We start from the raw sequence: 14,345 nt of genomic DNA on the forward strand, positions 1-14,345 counted from the left end.
GATTTGTAATGATCTTAAAATATATGGAAGAGAAGGTATAGCTCTTTGGAAGAGTTAATTGGCAAACAGGTCTGGAAGATTGACTGGCAAGAACCAAGTGCTAATGAGCTGCGCCAGGGGCATCTCCCCACCTGCTTCCCTGGGGTGCCGCGACCTGTACGGCCCATCACTGACCCGAGACTGGTGATACAGTTCTTCAGACTCAGGGCCATTTTCTGTAGATTCAGATTACTCTGACATACTCACTTTAATATTTTCCATATGTTCTTCTTCCTGCTTTCATTCTATTTGATAATATGCAGTTATTAAGTTCTCTACATTTTGCTGTAATTTAATGTCTAGTAGAATTCACAAAGAAAAATAATCTCCCGTTTTATTTTTTAAATTAATATGAGAAAAATAAGATTAACAATTGCTTTCACTTTGGAGATTATTTCACAGGATTATTTAAGCAGTCTAAGATTGGAGACAGGTGGGTCTAACTTTGTCTCAATTCTCCCTCATGGCTGTTGTGCACTGGGCCAGTTACTCTACTTGTCTGAGTTTCCCCACATTGTACTGTGATTTGAGGATTATGTAACATATGAAAGCATCTAACACATTAGACAGGTCATAAACTTGCTCACACAGCTCCGTGACTCTTGTCGCTAACTATATTTGGATTCAAATTCAGGTTTGAAGAGACCTGCATTGAAGAATGCAGTATTCCTTCAGTATTAATTGCTTTTTCTTGAGATATTTATGTACTGGGTCATATATACTTAAGGTACAGCACAGAAATGATTCTATAAGTATTTGACAGTCAATCTGATTGCTACTGCCTTTGCATGGAGGGACCTGGAAAGTGTTAATGCTAACTGAAATAAGCCAGTCAGAGAAAGACAAGTACCATATGATTTCATTCATGTGTGGAATCCAATGAGCAAACTGAACTAATGAGCAAAATAGAGACAGACTCGTAGAGAGCAGACTGACAGCTGTTGGGGTGGGGGTGGGTTAGAGACTGGATGGGGCGGGTGGAAGGATTGAGCAAAAAAGAAAAAGAAAAATACCCATGGACCAGTGGGAGGGTATGGGATGGGGGGGAAAATGGTGATGGACTTGGGGTAGTGAGCACATAATACAGTGTATAGGCGATGGATGTGTTGTGGAATTTCACACCTGAAACTTGTATAATTTTGTAATAACCTGTTGTCACCCCCAATAAAGTCAATAAAAAGAAAAATGCCATTTTAAAATACTGGTCTTTCCGTCTCTTGTAGGTTATCTCTGATGTTGAAGAAGATCCTGGGGAACTGAGTAGAGAGAGTATGTGGGACCTTTCCTGTGAAACCGTGAGAGAGCAGCTTACCAACAGCATCAGAAAACAGTGGAGAATTTTGAAAAGTCATGTAGAGAAACTTGATAACCAAGGTAGCTACTGCCTAAATATGAGCAGACTGAGTTGTGACATAGTTGATGTAATTTTCAGTCACTTAAAAAGCCACGTGATGAGCTCAGACCTGAAGTACGTTAGCCCAGTTTGGTGGTTTAGAAAGCCAGACTGCCCACTTGCAGGCATGAGGTTTGACTGTCACTGAGAAAATGCACTCGACTCTCAGAGTGAACCTTTCCCTGAAAAGAGGACACTGCGACTCACGTGCTCTGCGTACGGCATGCAGTGGGGAAGGTGAAGTCTCTGCCTGAGTCTCGGAAATCAAAAGACAGTAATCATCATGTAGCATAAACATGAACTTATACTTCTTCTAGATACTTGTGTGTTCTTGGGTTCCTAATAATTCATTATAAAATTATTTTCAAAATAGTAGATGTTAAGTGTCTTTGCATCAATTAGGGAGTACATGAAGTAGAACATCCAGGCCTCTGTTCCCTACACACAACACTTAACAAGTTGGTGCACATGTTTCTAAACTTTCCTCCTTGCATTTACAAAATAATGTATTTAAAAATACATTAAAAAACAAAAATTGAATATTTTAGACCTTTCCCTGCCAATACAGATAGTATAGAAAGATCTACTACATTGATGAATATATCCGTAATACTCTATATTTATTAAAATTTACATTCTTTTAAATCAAGAAAAGTAAGCTCCTTCTAAGTGAAGTCTGTTTAAAGAATTTTATTCTAAATTGTCAAAAATAATACAGTACCAGTTTTGTTAAAAAATAAAGAGCAATTAGCAAAATTATTATAAGAACAAAAATTAGTTTACATGAGATTTTACGGATTCGAGTGAGTCATCATTGTCTGTTGTTAAAGAGCAAGTATATTTGGACTTTGTTAAATTTAATACCAGAGGGCAAGATTTATAGCACTGCATTGACCTTTGAAGAAGTGTCAAAAGAACATAGTTTATGAATGTTAATTATTTTTCTCTTCTGTAAATGTTAGGTCATCCATTTTTAATTAGGATGTAATCTTGAATAAATAGGATTACAAAGTAAATGTTGGCACTAAAGCTCTGTTTGTATGGATATCATGAAGTCCAAAAAGAGTACCGATTTATAGTTGTGATAAACTCCTTACAGTTGCTTTTTAAAATTTTTTCAAGTGTTAAAACAATATAAATTTAATTTCATTATATCTTACAAAATTTTTAAAGGGCAGTGGGAAGTAACTGTCTTTCAGAAAACCTATGAGAATCCAAAAAGAGAAAAGTTTTGAGAGCCTTGATTTTTAAATATATGTCCAACCAAAAAACAGCATAAACTGGTGACTGTTAAATGTACATCAAGTTACTGCTTTTGTGTTAGTCTCAAAGGTGCACCTAGAAGGTTTCAATGACGAAGATGTGATCTCACGACAAGACCATGAGGAAGAAACTGAAAAGCTTGAGTTAGAAATTCAGCAGTGTAAAGAAATGATTAAAACTCAACAACAACTTTTACAGGTAAATGTGAGTTCCTTTTTCAAACTGTTCTCCCTTGAGAAGGACCAAAATGTTGCTGAATCTTACTAGATTTTTATTCTTATTTCATAAGATCTGTAGTATTTGACATTTGCCTGATCTCTAAGTTCTCTGCTTACTAACAGGTAGATTAGTGGGTGCCTTGCCAGTTAGAGTAGAAGAATTTGAGGAATGACACACCTCAGTCGAGTTTCTCATTGTCCATAATTCCTGTCCATCCCCTGAAGTTTGGCCTACCTTCCTTGTTTCATTTCATCTTGTTGGAGTGCCGCAGGGACCCTCTGGAACTTAACTGTGTTCTAAAATCCAACAGCAGCAGCTTGCTACTGCCTGTGATGATGACACCACTTCACTGCTCCGAGACTGTTATTTGCTGGAAGAAAAGGAACGCCTCAAAGAAGAATGGTCTCTATTTAAAGAGCAGAAAAAGAATTTTGAGAAAGAAAGACGAAGCTTCACAGAAGCTGCCATTCGCCTAGGATTAGAGGTATCTTAAACAGTTAGCTTTCAAAATGTGGAGCTTTTGAGAATGTGGGGAGGCCTCACGAGAATGCATCTAAGTTCTGTGTTTCCCTGCTGTCCATTTTTTTAAAAAAGCCTTTTTCCATTGATTTCATAAATAACTTGGGATGCTAACTTGGGATGCTTAGCATCCCATATAAGGGATGCTAAGCACATGAATTATAGGAGGATATCTGGTTTTTACTTTGAAGTAAACTGTGTAATGCTTCTACTTCATGTTTGCTGAACTTCAGAGAGTATTAGTTTATCTTTGCAACGAGAGGTGACATTCTCCTGGTTACACTTATTCCACTTCTCTTGCCCCGGTTGGTACTCCCCAATTTTTGTGATGTTATTTTTCATTGTCAAGTGTTATCACATTTATGTTATGGCCTGTCATATAACCCAGGTGTAAGTATTTTGTGTAAGGCTGAGACTTAAAAATGGAAAACCAGGAAAGAACATTGATAGCATCATAATTATGTGAATTTTTTTCATTTTATTACCAAGTAATAGGCTTAGACACATAGAAAATAGTCTATATTATTAAGACTGTCGGCTGGAAGATAATCTTCTGTGTATCACTGTGTGTGAGGTCTTTGACTTTCTTTGTACAATTAGTTTCTGTTATGATTTCCTGACTCAGATTCACTGTCAGGTTTCTTATGTCTCATGACATCCTCTTTCTTGGGTTCCTTTTTCAACATGCTGTATTACCTCACTAATTTTCTCACAAGTAGTGTGTGAGTGAAAAATATTCTGAATTCTGGAATATACAAAAATGTATTCATACTTGATTGGTTTGGCTGAATATAGAATTTAAGTTCCAACTTCTCTCTTTGAAACTTTGAAAAAGTTATTTCATTTCTTCTAACATTTGGTTTTGCTGATAAGAAGCCTCATTATACTATAACCTACATTAATTTGTAGATACCCTGTGTTTGTTTTTCCCCCATCTGTGGAAGCTTTTGGAAGTTTCTATTTGTCAAGTTATGAAGTTTAACAGGATCCTGTCTAGGTAGCCCCCTTTAGCCTGAGGATATACACTAGATTTCTTTAAAATTTTTTAAAGAAAAAAATTTTCTATTTTCTTCTGAATTTTTTCCTCCTTTGACTTCTCTCGCATTCTGGAACTTTTATTAGACAAATGTTTGGCCTTCTGACTGTATCTGTAGGTAGACTTTTATGCTCTGACTTTGTCATATTCTCTCACCTTTATCTTGTGCACCATTAACCTGGTACTCAGCAAGATCAGTATTATTCATTTTATCCACTGAGTTTATTTCACAGTTTATCTTTAAATTTTTAATGTCTTTTTTGCTTTTCTTTGTATAGCATTGTATTATTTTATAGGTGTGCATAAATGTCTGATAATTTGTATTCTAGTTTTTTTTTTTAAGATTTTTTTTCTATCTTGAACTATTAGCCATTACAGGGTTTTGGGGGTTTTTTTGCATTATTTTGTATTGTTGTTCTATTACAGTTGTCCCAATTTTCCCGTTGCTCTTCCCTGCCCGGCCTACTGCCCCCCTGCACGCCCCTGCTCCCACAGCCAGTCCCCGCCCTGCTGTGTGTGCCCGTGGGCCTTTCATACTTGTTCCTTGACTAGGCCCTTTCCCTTCTTTCCTCCCTCACCCGCCACCCCCCCCCCCCCAATCTTGGCCTTTTTTCTCTTATGCTATTAGTTTTCTTTAAATACCTGGTGATGCCTGATTTTGTTTTAATATTTATGAATGAGAGACTATATGTGTTGATTGTTTTAAATAGCTGGCATGGATTTTCTCCACAATCATGAAAGTCTACCTCCTCAGTAGCTGTCTTCCTTGGGAAACCAGAGCAGTTGGCACCAGCACTTTCTCCTGCAGGATCGCCTCTGTTTCACCCCCTCCAAGGGGCGCTCTTGCCACTTTGCATACCACTCCCAGTTCTCAGCGGGAGAACATCTCTGCCTCTGGTCCTGGGAAGGCCTGGGGAAGGATGGGAGGGAAGGAAGGACCGGAACCCTGAGGGCTGGGGAAGAATTCAGTGCAGGACTCAACAGCTGTGCCAAATGGGGAGGTTTGACAGGTGCCCCTTGTGGTTCAGTGGCGGCTGCCAGTGCTGGCTGATGGTTGGAGGGCGACAGCGATGCTCGGTAAAGCCTGCCATCCTTTCTTATGTGGTTAATTTACAGTGGGGTGTTTTCTCTGTTTGTGTGTGTGTGATTTTACAATGTTCTGTGTGTTAAAAAGTTATGCTAATATTCTGTATGTTTAAAAGTTATGCTAATATGTTAATTTTTGCTTTGTTCATTTGAATTTATTCAAAACTGACTTGAAAAGTAGTGACTGGTTGGTTTATTAGGTGAAATGGGTGGCTTTTTATTTTTTAAACTATTTTCTTAAATATTTTTTAGTTGTCTAGGTTAATTCATTTGACTTAAGAAATATATACCTGATAGCCAAAAGGCAAACACAAATAGCTGGAGAAATCATGCAAAATGGCAACTACATGAATGCTAAAATATTGATCAGTATTCCTTTGGTTTGCTTGTTACGACAGAGAAAGGCATTTGAAGAAGAAAGAGCCAGTTGGTTAAAGCAACAGTTCTTAAATATGACTCCCTTTGACCACCAGAACTCAGAAAATGTGAGACTTTTCAGTGCCTTCTCAGGAAGTGAGTACTTCATAAACTCTTTAATTTGAAAATGCATATAAATAAAATACTGTAAATTACTAAGATACAGTTTTGGAGAGAACTTTGGTAAGAGTTTTCTAATTGGAGCTTTAAAAAATCAACTTTAGTATTTTATTTTTTGTAGTGAAAATGAGAATGACAGCAGGACTCTGCACACCAAAGACCACTTTTGTTGTGTAATAAGATCGAGCTTCTTTTAAAATTTAAATTTATAAAACAAATATTCTTAAAACTAGATCCTTCTAAATGTTTGTGGCATCTGTGTAACAAAGACTGCCTGTCTCGCTGTCTCACACCTTCCTCAGCACTAGAATGAACCTTGGCTGCATTTAATACCTCACCACGTGTTCTGCTTTGTTTGGTCCCACAGGTTCTGATCAGGACAATCTTACAGTGCACTCACGGCCACGACAGAAGCCTCCCAGTGTGTCTAACGGGTCTCCAGGTTGTACCTCTAAATGTACCAAATCTCTTCCTGCCTCTCCTTCGACTTCCGACTTCTGCCAGACACGGTCCTGTGTGTCAGAGCACAGGTATTGGTCTACAGGTCCCTTGTATAACGGAGCTTTGCTAGAATTCTAGGAAGAGTTGGCCTGTCTGTAGTGTGAGCAACAGTAGAGGCTTTCAGGAGGAATTTAGTCAGTTAATTCATTGATTATGCAAATATTTATTGGGTGTCCATTATGTACAGATAGCTGTTAGGTGTTGGAAATGCAGATGTGAACAGGTAGATCTGGTCCCTGTCTTCTGGGAACAAAATGATATAATGTGATTCTTTTTATTTTACATTTAAAATATACTCTTATTTCCAGGAATCACTTAATATTTTAAGTTCTGTAATTTTATTAGATAGAAAAATATTGTTTTGACAGTTTTTGTGGAGCGTGTAGTGCAGTTTCTTTCGATGTGCTCACTCACTGGTGCTGTAGGGCAGAGTTCTGAGTAAAGCCCACTCACCCTGACCTGTAAAGAGGACCTGCACCCACAGGCAACACGGCGAAACAGTCACTCCCCATCCCCATCCCAGGAACCCCACATATTTCTGTTAACTGCTGCATTTTGGTATTTTCCTCTGTCTCAGGTTGTTAAATCATTTTCTAGGGTATAATATCAATTCTCTACCACACAGTGTGCTCCGAGTGAGTTTTAACTAAGCAGATAGACCATTCCTAGTGATACAGAGGAACAGAAAAGAGCTAGCGGGTGCATTGCAAAGTTAGCTGGCGATCGCTTGCCTCTTAAAGCAGGAGACTGTGGTGAGGGCCTGCAGATTGCCAGGCGCCCTGCACAGAGGAGCCAGGCCTGCCTCACGCTTAGCCTGTGGTAGGGAGAGACCAGTGTGCGGTGAAGTATTGAAGAGGCCAACTAGCCCGTGGACCAAGAGTTGATAAACAGATGAATTTTAAAACAAAAATATGAAGCTTTAAAAAAGGACAAGATTCCTAACTTATAGTTAATTTTTGAAAGGATTAGGACTCTAAGTAAATATTGGGGGCAAGGAGGAGCTGGGGGAAGAGCCCTTTAGGCAAGCATAGGGACCCCCTGGGGTGAGGACACTGTGAGTGGGTAGTGAGTGTAGTTAGCAAGCAAGACCAAGAGGTGGGATTTGGGCAGGAGGGTCCTAGCCTTTAAAGCCCTGGGTGAATAGATGGGATTAAAACATTATGTATAAATGCAAATGTATGCAAATACAGAGAGAACCGAGGTCAGGAATCCCTGCCCACACATCACTCTGCTCTGGCAGTCATCCACAGGTGAAAATACCGTCCATGTGTAACTGCACTCTGCTGCCCGCACACACGTGGGATTTAATCTGTAAAGTAGTTCAGTTTGTATTTATAGGTCAGATATTGTTTTAAGGGCATTGGAAAAGCATTGGAGACTTTTAAGCAGGAGTGTGAAAAAATTTAAGTTTTAAAAAGATGACTCCATTTTATCATGTGGGAAGCATGCTTGGAGCCAGTAATATAAGCTGGGAGGCTTGGGAAGTGTCAGTGGAGCAGAGGTGAGAGGTGGTGGTGACTGGGGTGAGGGTCATGACACGGAGATAAGAATGTTTGAACTTAGGGTCTACTTTGCAGTTGGAGTTATTAGGTTGACTGATGGGTTGAATATAGGAAATGAATGTTTATTTAATTTATAATAAAAATGAGTGTTTTCTTACATAGAATATTATTGAAACACTCAAATTAGACCAATCAGAACCAAACATTAGACCAAACATTCAACTAGAATGAATGTCTAAATTTACATATATAATTTAGACATACATTCCAATTACCAATTACAAGTAATGTGCTTTGTATCTAAAGGAGAACATAGCATAGTTGCTTCAATTATTTTTATGTATTTAAAATTTTTACCTTTTTACATAATTATTCTTAGTTATGAAATATTTGACATAAGTATTTCTTGAAGACATTGTGTTATGTTTAATAAAAGTCCCACATTTAGTACCTACGTACGTCATAGGGTGTGGTAAATGACAGCACTTGGTCCATTGTAAACCTTTAGTAACAGGCTATGAAAATAAAAATACGTGTAAACATAAATGGATTATAAGAATGCTTTTCTGTTTCTTGTATTCCCAGGTTTTACACTATACAACATCAGTAGCATAGAAGCAAAAATTTGAACTAAAAGAGACTTCAGTAAGCTAGTCACAGTTACCGGCCTCTGGAGACCAAACATAGAAAAGAGTTGTGTGACTACTTATCAGGACAGAAGCTATTGCAGCTTGATGTAGTTCTTGAAATTTTATGTATTTTTTAAATCCTCACCCAAGGATATGTTTTCATTCATTTTTAGGGGGAGGGAAAGGTGGGGTGGGGAGAGCGAAACATCGATTAGTTGCTTCTTGCATGCACCCCCACCAGGGATCCAACCCACAACCAGTGTGTGTCCTGGTCAGCGATGGAGCCCACACCTTTTGGTGTTCGGGACAATGCTCCAACCAGCTGAGCCACCCCACCAGGGCTTGAGATTTTGTATTATTTGGTAAATTTGTGTTCCTGCTCCTGAAGCACCTTGGATCTTGGTTTGTAATAAGATTATAGCAAATAATTAGGAGTATTTGTGGCTAATTTCTGTAACATCCTTGTTGCTCCTTCTCTATAGGATGGAATTTCACATAAAGCCTGTGCCTGGATTCCATGCAGAATAACTCTGTACTAAGTTAGACGGTTTAGTTGATCATTGATCTCACCTCATGTGAGATGGCAGGGATTCTGAGGGCTGAATTGTAAGCAGTTCCCTTTTTTAAGCAATCTTGAATTATGTTTTTGGTTTAAATTTGTAGTATTAAAGCAATTTATTATGTTTTTCAAAGATTGCCACATTGTAAAATCAAGTTAGTAACCCAGAGTCAGAATATTTAAGGAACAAAGTTTCTGTGAAAAAAATTACATGATATTCACTTGATAAAAATGTATTATTCGTTGGCTCACCCCTGTAAATTTGAAAGTAATCATTTAACTACATTTCTTTATTGAAGCTGGTTGCAGAGAATTCCTTTCAGATTGTGTCCCTGAAGGTAGGAGCTGTGTCTGTGATGAGGCACCAGGTGGTTACGGCCTGACACACGGCACTGAGCACTGTCCTAAGTGCGCCGTGCACGCTAACTCGTTTAGTTCCTAGTGCAGCCTGTGAAATGGGTACTGTTGTTACTTTTGTTTTGTGACTGAGGAAGTTGAAGAACAGGGAAAAGCAACATAGTAAGCGGTCCATCTTGGGTATGGACTTTTAACCACCTTTGCATGCAGTCATTAAATACCTCTGGGTGAAGGGGCGGGTAGGTGAAACCAGGCACAAACAAACAGATGAGCAATGAAAGAAACTGTAAAGAGATGAAAAAACAGTGGCAGAAAAATGGGGATATGGCAAACGCTAGCTTTCAAAACTCACAAGTCGTCTTGGGCTTCAGTTGGGCAGCATGCTTTAGAGTTAGACTAGAGAGATAAATAAATACATGGATAAGATAAAAGTGAGTAATTAGGCTATTTTGAAAGACTTCTTTGCTCCTGATTAGTGTGGATTTAAAATTTACTTAGCCTGAGACAAGGGAGCACTCAGCCTTTAGACATTGAGGCACATCCAAAGTATAAAAGGAGAAGGAGGTGATTTTAAGGTCTACCTTTCTTTCCCCAATAGTTCAATCAACGTGCTGAATGTAACTCCTGAAGAGGCTGAACCAAACTGGGTTGGAAGAGAACGTGCAAGTCAGAAGTGGAGCGTGGCCTCAAGGCCTGGATCGCAGGAGGGCTGCTGCAGTGGGTGCTCCCTGACCTACACAAATTCTCACGGAGAGAAAGACGACGTACCTTAGACACGCAGACTGGAGTTTTTTTCATTAATGTGTTCATCAAATTTCACGTCTCAATTGAAACAGGGTGTGTCATAAAGTCAATCATCTCTAATAACTTAAGATTGTCTGAGTTGTTTGTTTGGACTTCCTGTGCCTCCCCCAAAGAACTAAAATGTTGACTCTATTTAAAAGGATATAAAGGTTTGGATATGTATTTTTAGTAACAGAAGCATCTGGTTCTGTGAACAAAGGAACGTATAGAGGTTCGGATGGAGACGAAAGCTCTAGGATGGGTTTCCTCTGTATTAAAGATAGCACTTTTAGGAAACTGATTGTTGTCAATGTTTTAATTTTGTCCCGTATCTAGTTGGCATTGAGAGTTTCGCCTTTACTTGAATGTATACTGTAGATTTTTAACAAAGCAAGTTCTATATTTATTATGTTTAGTGTGATTTGAAATTTGCTCTTTTATGGTTTAAATAAAGTGAAGTTTATGTATGTTTTGTACATAGATATACATGATTATGTTAAGAAGCTTTAAGATATAAAAATTTTACACATCCAAAATTATAGTATTTCATGCCAGGAAAATTTTTATTAGTGGTATTGTTTACAGGTGTATTAGCGCCATCACCACATTATGTTTTAAGAATTTTTTGAACCCATTTGAGCAATAAATACTCAAGCTATTCCGTGAAGCCAAGTTCTTTAGACAATTGACATCCCTAACGTACATTTTTGAGATTCTACAGCATTAGATTTTTATATGTGTAGGATCCTATAATTTTTCAAAGGAGTATTGATTATGGGCTAATAGAGGTAAGACAACAAAAGGACCTTCAAATAAAGCAATTTAAGAATTTGGCTTTCTTTATTTGGATAAAGAAAATGTTAAGATATTTGAGCTGTTTGAATGGTGATACTTTCTTTACCAGATGGGTGCCCAGGCCGTAACAGCTGTGCCAGCTAAGGCTTTGTATAGTTGTCAATGATTTTTAGGTAAGTGTTCAACGAGGTGTTTGCCACTAATGTTAAGGAAATCGGACAGTATAAACACAGTGGGTTTCACAATCCAGATACACTCTGGACAAACTAGTGTCATGTCCTCTTCAGAACTGGTTGCATGTTTCTTCATGTATGTTACTGTTAATAGTAATGATATGTGCAGACCCAGGCTCTTTCTAGAATTTTCATCAAAGTTTTAAGTGCCCAACCTTTCCGGTCTCTGCATAGAAGCCTGCACAGACCCGTCCTCACTGGCCATTGTAGTTTAGGCCCAGTGTCCACCAGCTGCAGTGGCTGTTCCATTTAAATTGGCCATGTGTTTTAAAAAGTGTTTTTGTCATTCATTCACTATATATAGTATAATTCTTTGGAATTGTGTAGCAGCAGCCATTTTTTCTGGGTTAATAGGATATTATTGAGTATCTTATAAGATTAATGTAACTACTCATGAGAAAGTAACCACATTTATAGTCTCAAAAAATCTAGCTTTTGAACAGAAGTAAATTTGGCATTCACTACCTTCTGCGGGATGCATGGCCATCTCTTTACCACTTAAAACAGTAGAAAATGATACAGTTTCAGAGATGGTTCTGTATTCCAAGGGAGAACAGCTGGGATATCATTCTTATGCGACTGAGCAGTAATAATGTGATCAAAGAAGAACAGTCAGAAATTTTTAGTCAGTGATACATTTGTCAAGAATTCTTTTCCCTAGGAGTTTCTGTGGTGTATTTTGCCAGAAATGAGCATTAAAATTTTATAGTAAGTCTCTTACTTTAGGAAATACTGCATTCCATGACATTGGATTTCTACAAAGGAGTATCATTTTGTTGTGTTAACATTTCAAAAATGGGTTGAATTCTCATACTGGAAAGAACGCTCCTTGAGAAACAATAAAATCAAAGCCAGGCTCATTGTCCCTGGATGAACATCAGCATAGAGCTGCTGGGAGTTGCTTCGTCTAACAGCTTTCGTTGTGCTGTGCTGTGCTTTCCAGCTCCAATATGGCTCCCGGTCGTACCCACTTCCCAGGATGTGGGAAAACTCCTGACTTCACACATAAAACTCTTAGGACTTTGTTTTCCTTCCCTCTCTGTGTGTTTGTGACGTTCTAAAGACACAGCTGCGCGGCAGCCTGACATTGCATCTGATCAGATGATGGCACCTCAGAGTACTTCAGCATGAAAATCCCGATAATCCTGTTTCCTTGTTTATCAGTCGATGTGTAATTCTGGAGTATTTTGTACCTGAAGTTTGTTTTTACATGACATATTCCATTTTGAATTTTCAGAACATGAAAGTGACAAAGTTTAACAGAAAAACTTTATTTGCTACTCTTAATTTTTTGTATCTTCAATTGATGATATGAGAAACTTAATAGAATAATCATGACAGAACATTAAAGTTAAAATTTAACTTAAAAATAGGTGTTTTCTCATAGAAGCAATGCATTAAATGTTTAGATTCATAGAGCGGTACAGAAAAAGTTGTTTTCCTCATAGTGTAATGAAAATACTATTGTTTATTTAGAGTTCCATATTGCCCACCTTATGGGACTTGTTTGTAGGCTTGTAATAACATGGTTTTGCTAGGAAAACAATTCCACGGTGCATGGTGAGGAGGGGAGTGGAACTCGGGCTCTGCCGCCCAGCAGAGCAGGAGGTTTTGCAGTGTGTGCGCCCCAAGCACCGTGAGCCCGCGAGCCCCTGCAGATGGCCCTGTAAAAACCTTCACAGTGTGTTGCCTAATGTAAATCATGCTATTATTTCTAGATAGACTGGATTTAAAGTAAGCAGGTTATGAAAGGCTAGTAAATATACTTTTCTATGTGTTTGCCCTTAATTTTTTTTCAATCTCATAATAAGCATTTACGAACTACCTGCTGTGTGCCGGGGTTTACTTAGCCATTCTAGTCAATGGGGATTGGAAGACAGCTGAGCACACTCCCTGCCCCTGAGACCTCGGAGTGGAGTGGGAAACCAGCTCCGTAAACCTAAATTGTAGTGACGATGATACCGCTGTTCAGTCTGTGTGTGAGTACTTGGCCTCACTGTTCTGCTCTGGGACTTCGTAACAGTGACCCTGCTGGGCTTCCATTCCAGTTACTCTTTGCATTATTTCCAATGGGAAGTTCTATGGAATCAATACATTATCGTTTTATTTTGCTGCACTTTGTTTTCAACAAAACAATGACCTGCAAAGCAGTATAAGATTTTCTGCCCACAGAAACACATTGTTATCTAGCAGAAATAGTATTTACAAAGCTTTGGGCCATGTAGATAAGGATAATGAAATAGGTTATTCTAGTCATTTTTCCGAATACAGTGGGTTTTTTTTAGGCTGGATGTAAAAGTAGAGTGGACTGTTGATTAAATTGTTTGATTTATACAGGAACTTTAACTTGACTGGTTAAGATTTTTTTTTAAATTTTTAACATTTACAAATAACTGATTCAGTCTCAGGAGTTACTGTAATGCCAATCCTCACTATTAATATATTTTGTTCAGAACTATTTATATTTATATCCAGTATGATGCTTAACATAGTAAACACATCATTGTTAATGAAAAATATAAAATAGTAATGAAACAAATAGCAAATCACTGCATTAGCATAAACAGACTATAAATTTCAGGTCAAAATCCTAAAACTCTTTCTAGGAAGGTGTGCAGTTTTGGGGTACATTTCCAACCCCACATAGTTGGAATCCTGCAGAGTATTAGGATAGAGGAGGCCATGGTACGAATAAAAGACACGAACAGGGTGCAGCTCAATACAGAAGTTTAAGTCTTGCCTGTGAAACACCCAGGATGGGTCGGGCAGTCCACCCTCTGTGCCATCTGGAACACATGGGCCCTGACGCTGTTAAATTGGGGAAGGGAGGGACTGGCAGAAGCTTTGGATATTAAGGACCTGACCTGAAAAGACACAGTTTCCACCTTCATTGC

At 38.4% G+C, this 14,345-nt stretch overlaps 1 protein-coding gene across 7 annotated transcripts in view; it reads left to right on the top strand.

Moving 5' to 3' along the window:
- SSX2IP (SSX family member 2 interacting protein) overlaps window positions 1-13,239 on the top strand; it is a 43,727-nt gene extending 30,488 nt beyond the window's left edge. For 4 of the 7 annotated variants that reach the window (XM_037060964.1, XM_037060957.1, XM_037060959.1 and 1 more), the window contains exons 9-14: window positions 1,263-1,413; window positions 2,757-2,893; window positions 3,225-3,398; window positions 5,954-6,068; window positions 6,460-6,622; window positions 10,236-13,239. In XM_037060964.1, coding sequence (XP_036916859.1) covers window positions 1,263-1,413; window positions 2,757-2,893; window positions 3,225-3,398; window positions 5,954-6,068; window positions 6,460-6,622; window positions 10,236-10,413 — 918 coding nt within the window. In that variant the 3' untranslated portion in view covers window positions 10,414-13,239. The remainder of the gene's footprint in view (window positions 1-1,262; window positions 1,414-2,756; window positions 2,894-3,224; window positions 3,399-5,953; window positions 6,069-6,459; window positions 6,623-10,235) is intronic. The other 3 variants (XM_037060961.1, XM_037060962.1, XM_037060960.1) reach the window with 3 other exon arrangements.
- Window positions 13,240-14,345: the final 1,106 nt, after the last annotated feature.

The sequence above is a fragment of the Sturnira hondurensis genome, unplaced genomic scaffold (genome assembly GCF_014824575.4).
Source record: "Sturnira hondurensis isolate 20B ecotype Veracruz unplaced genomic scaffold, ASM1482457v3 Scaffold0013063, whole genome shotgun sequence".
In the NCBI taxonomy this organism is placed as follows: domain Eukaryota; kingdom Metazoa; phylum Chordata; class Mammalia; order Chiroptera; family Phyllostomidae; genus Sturnira; species Sturnira hondurensis.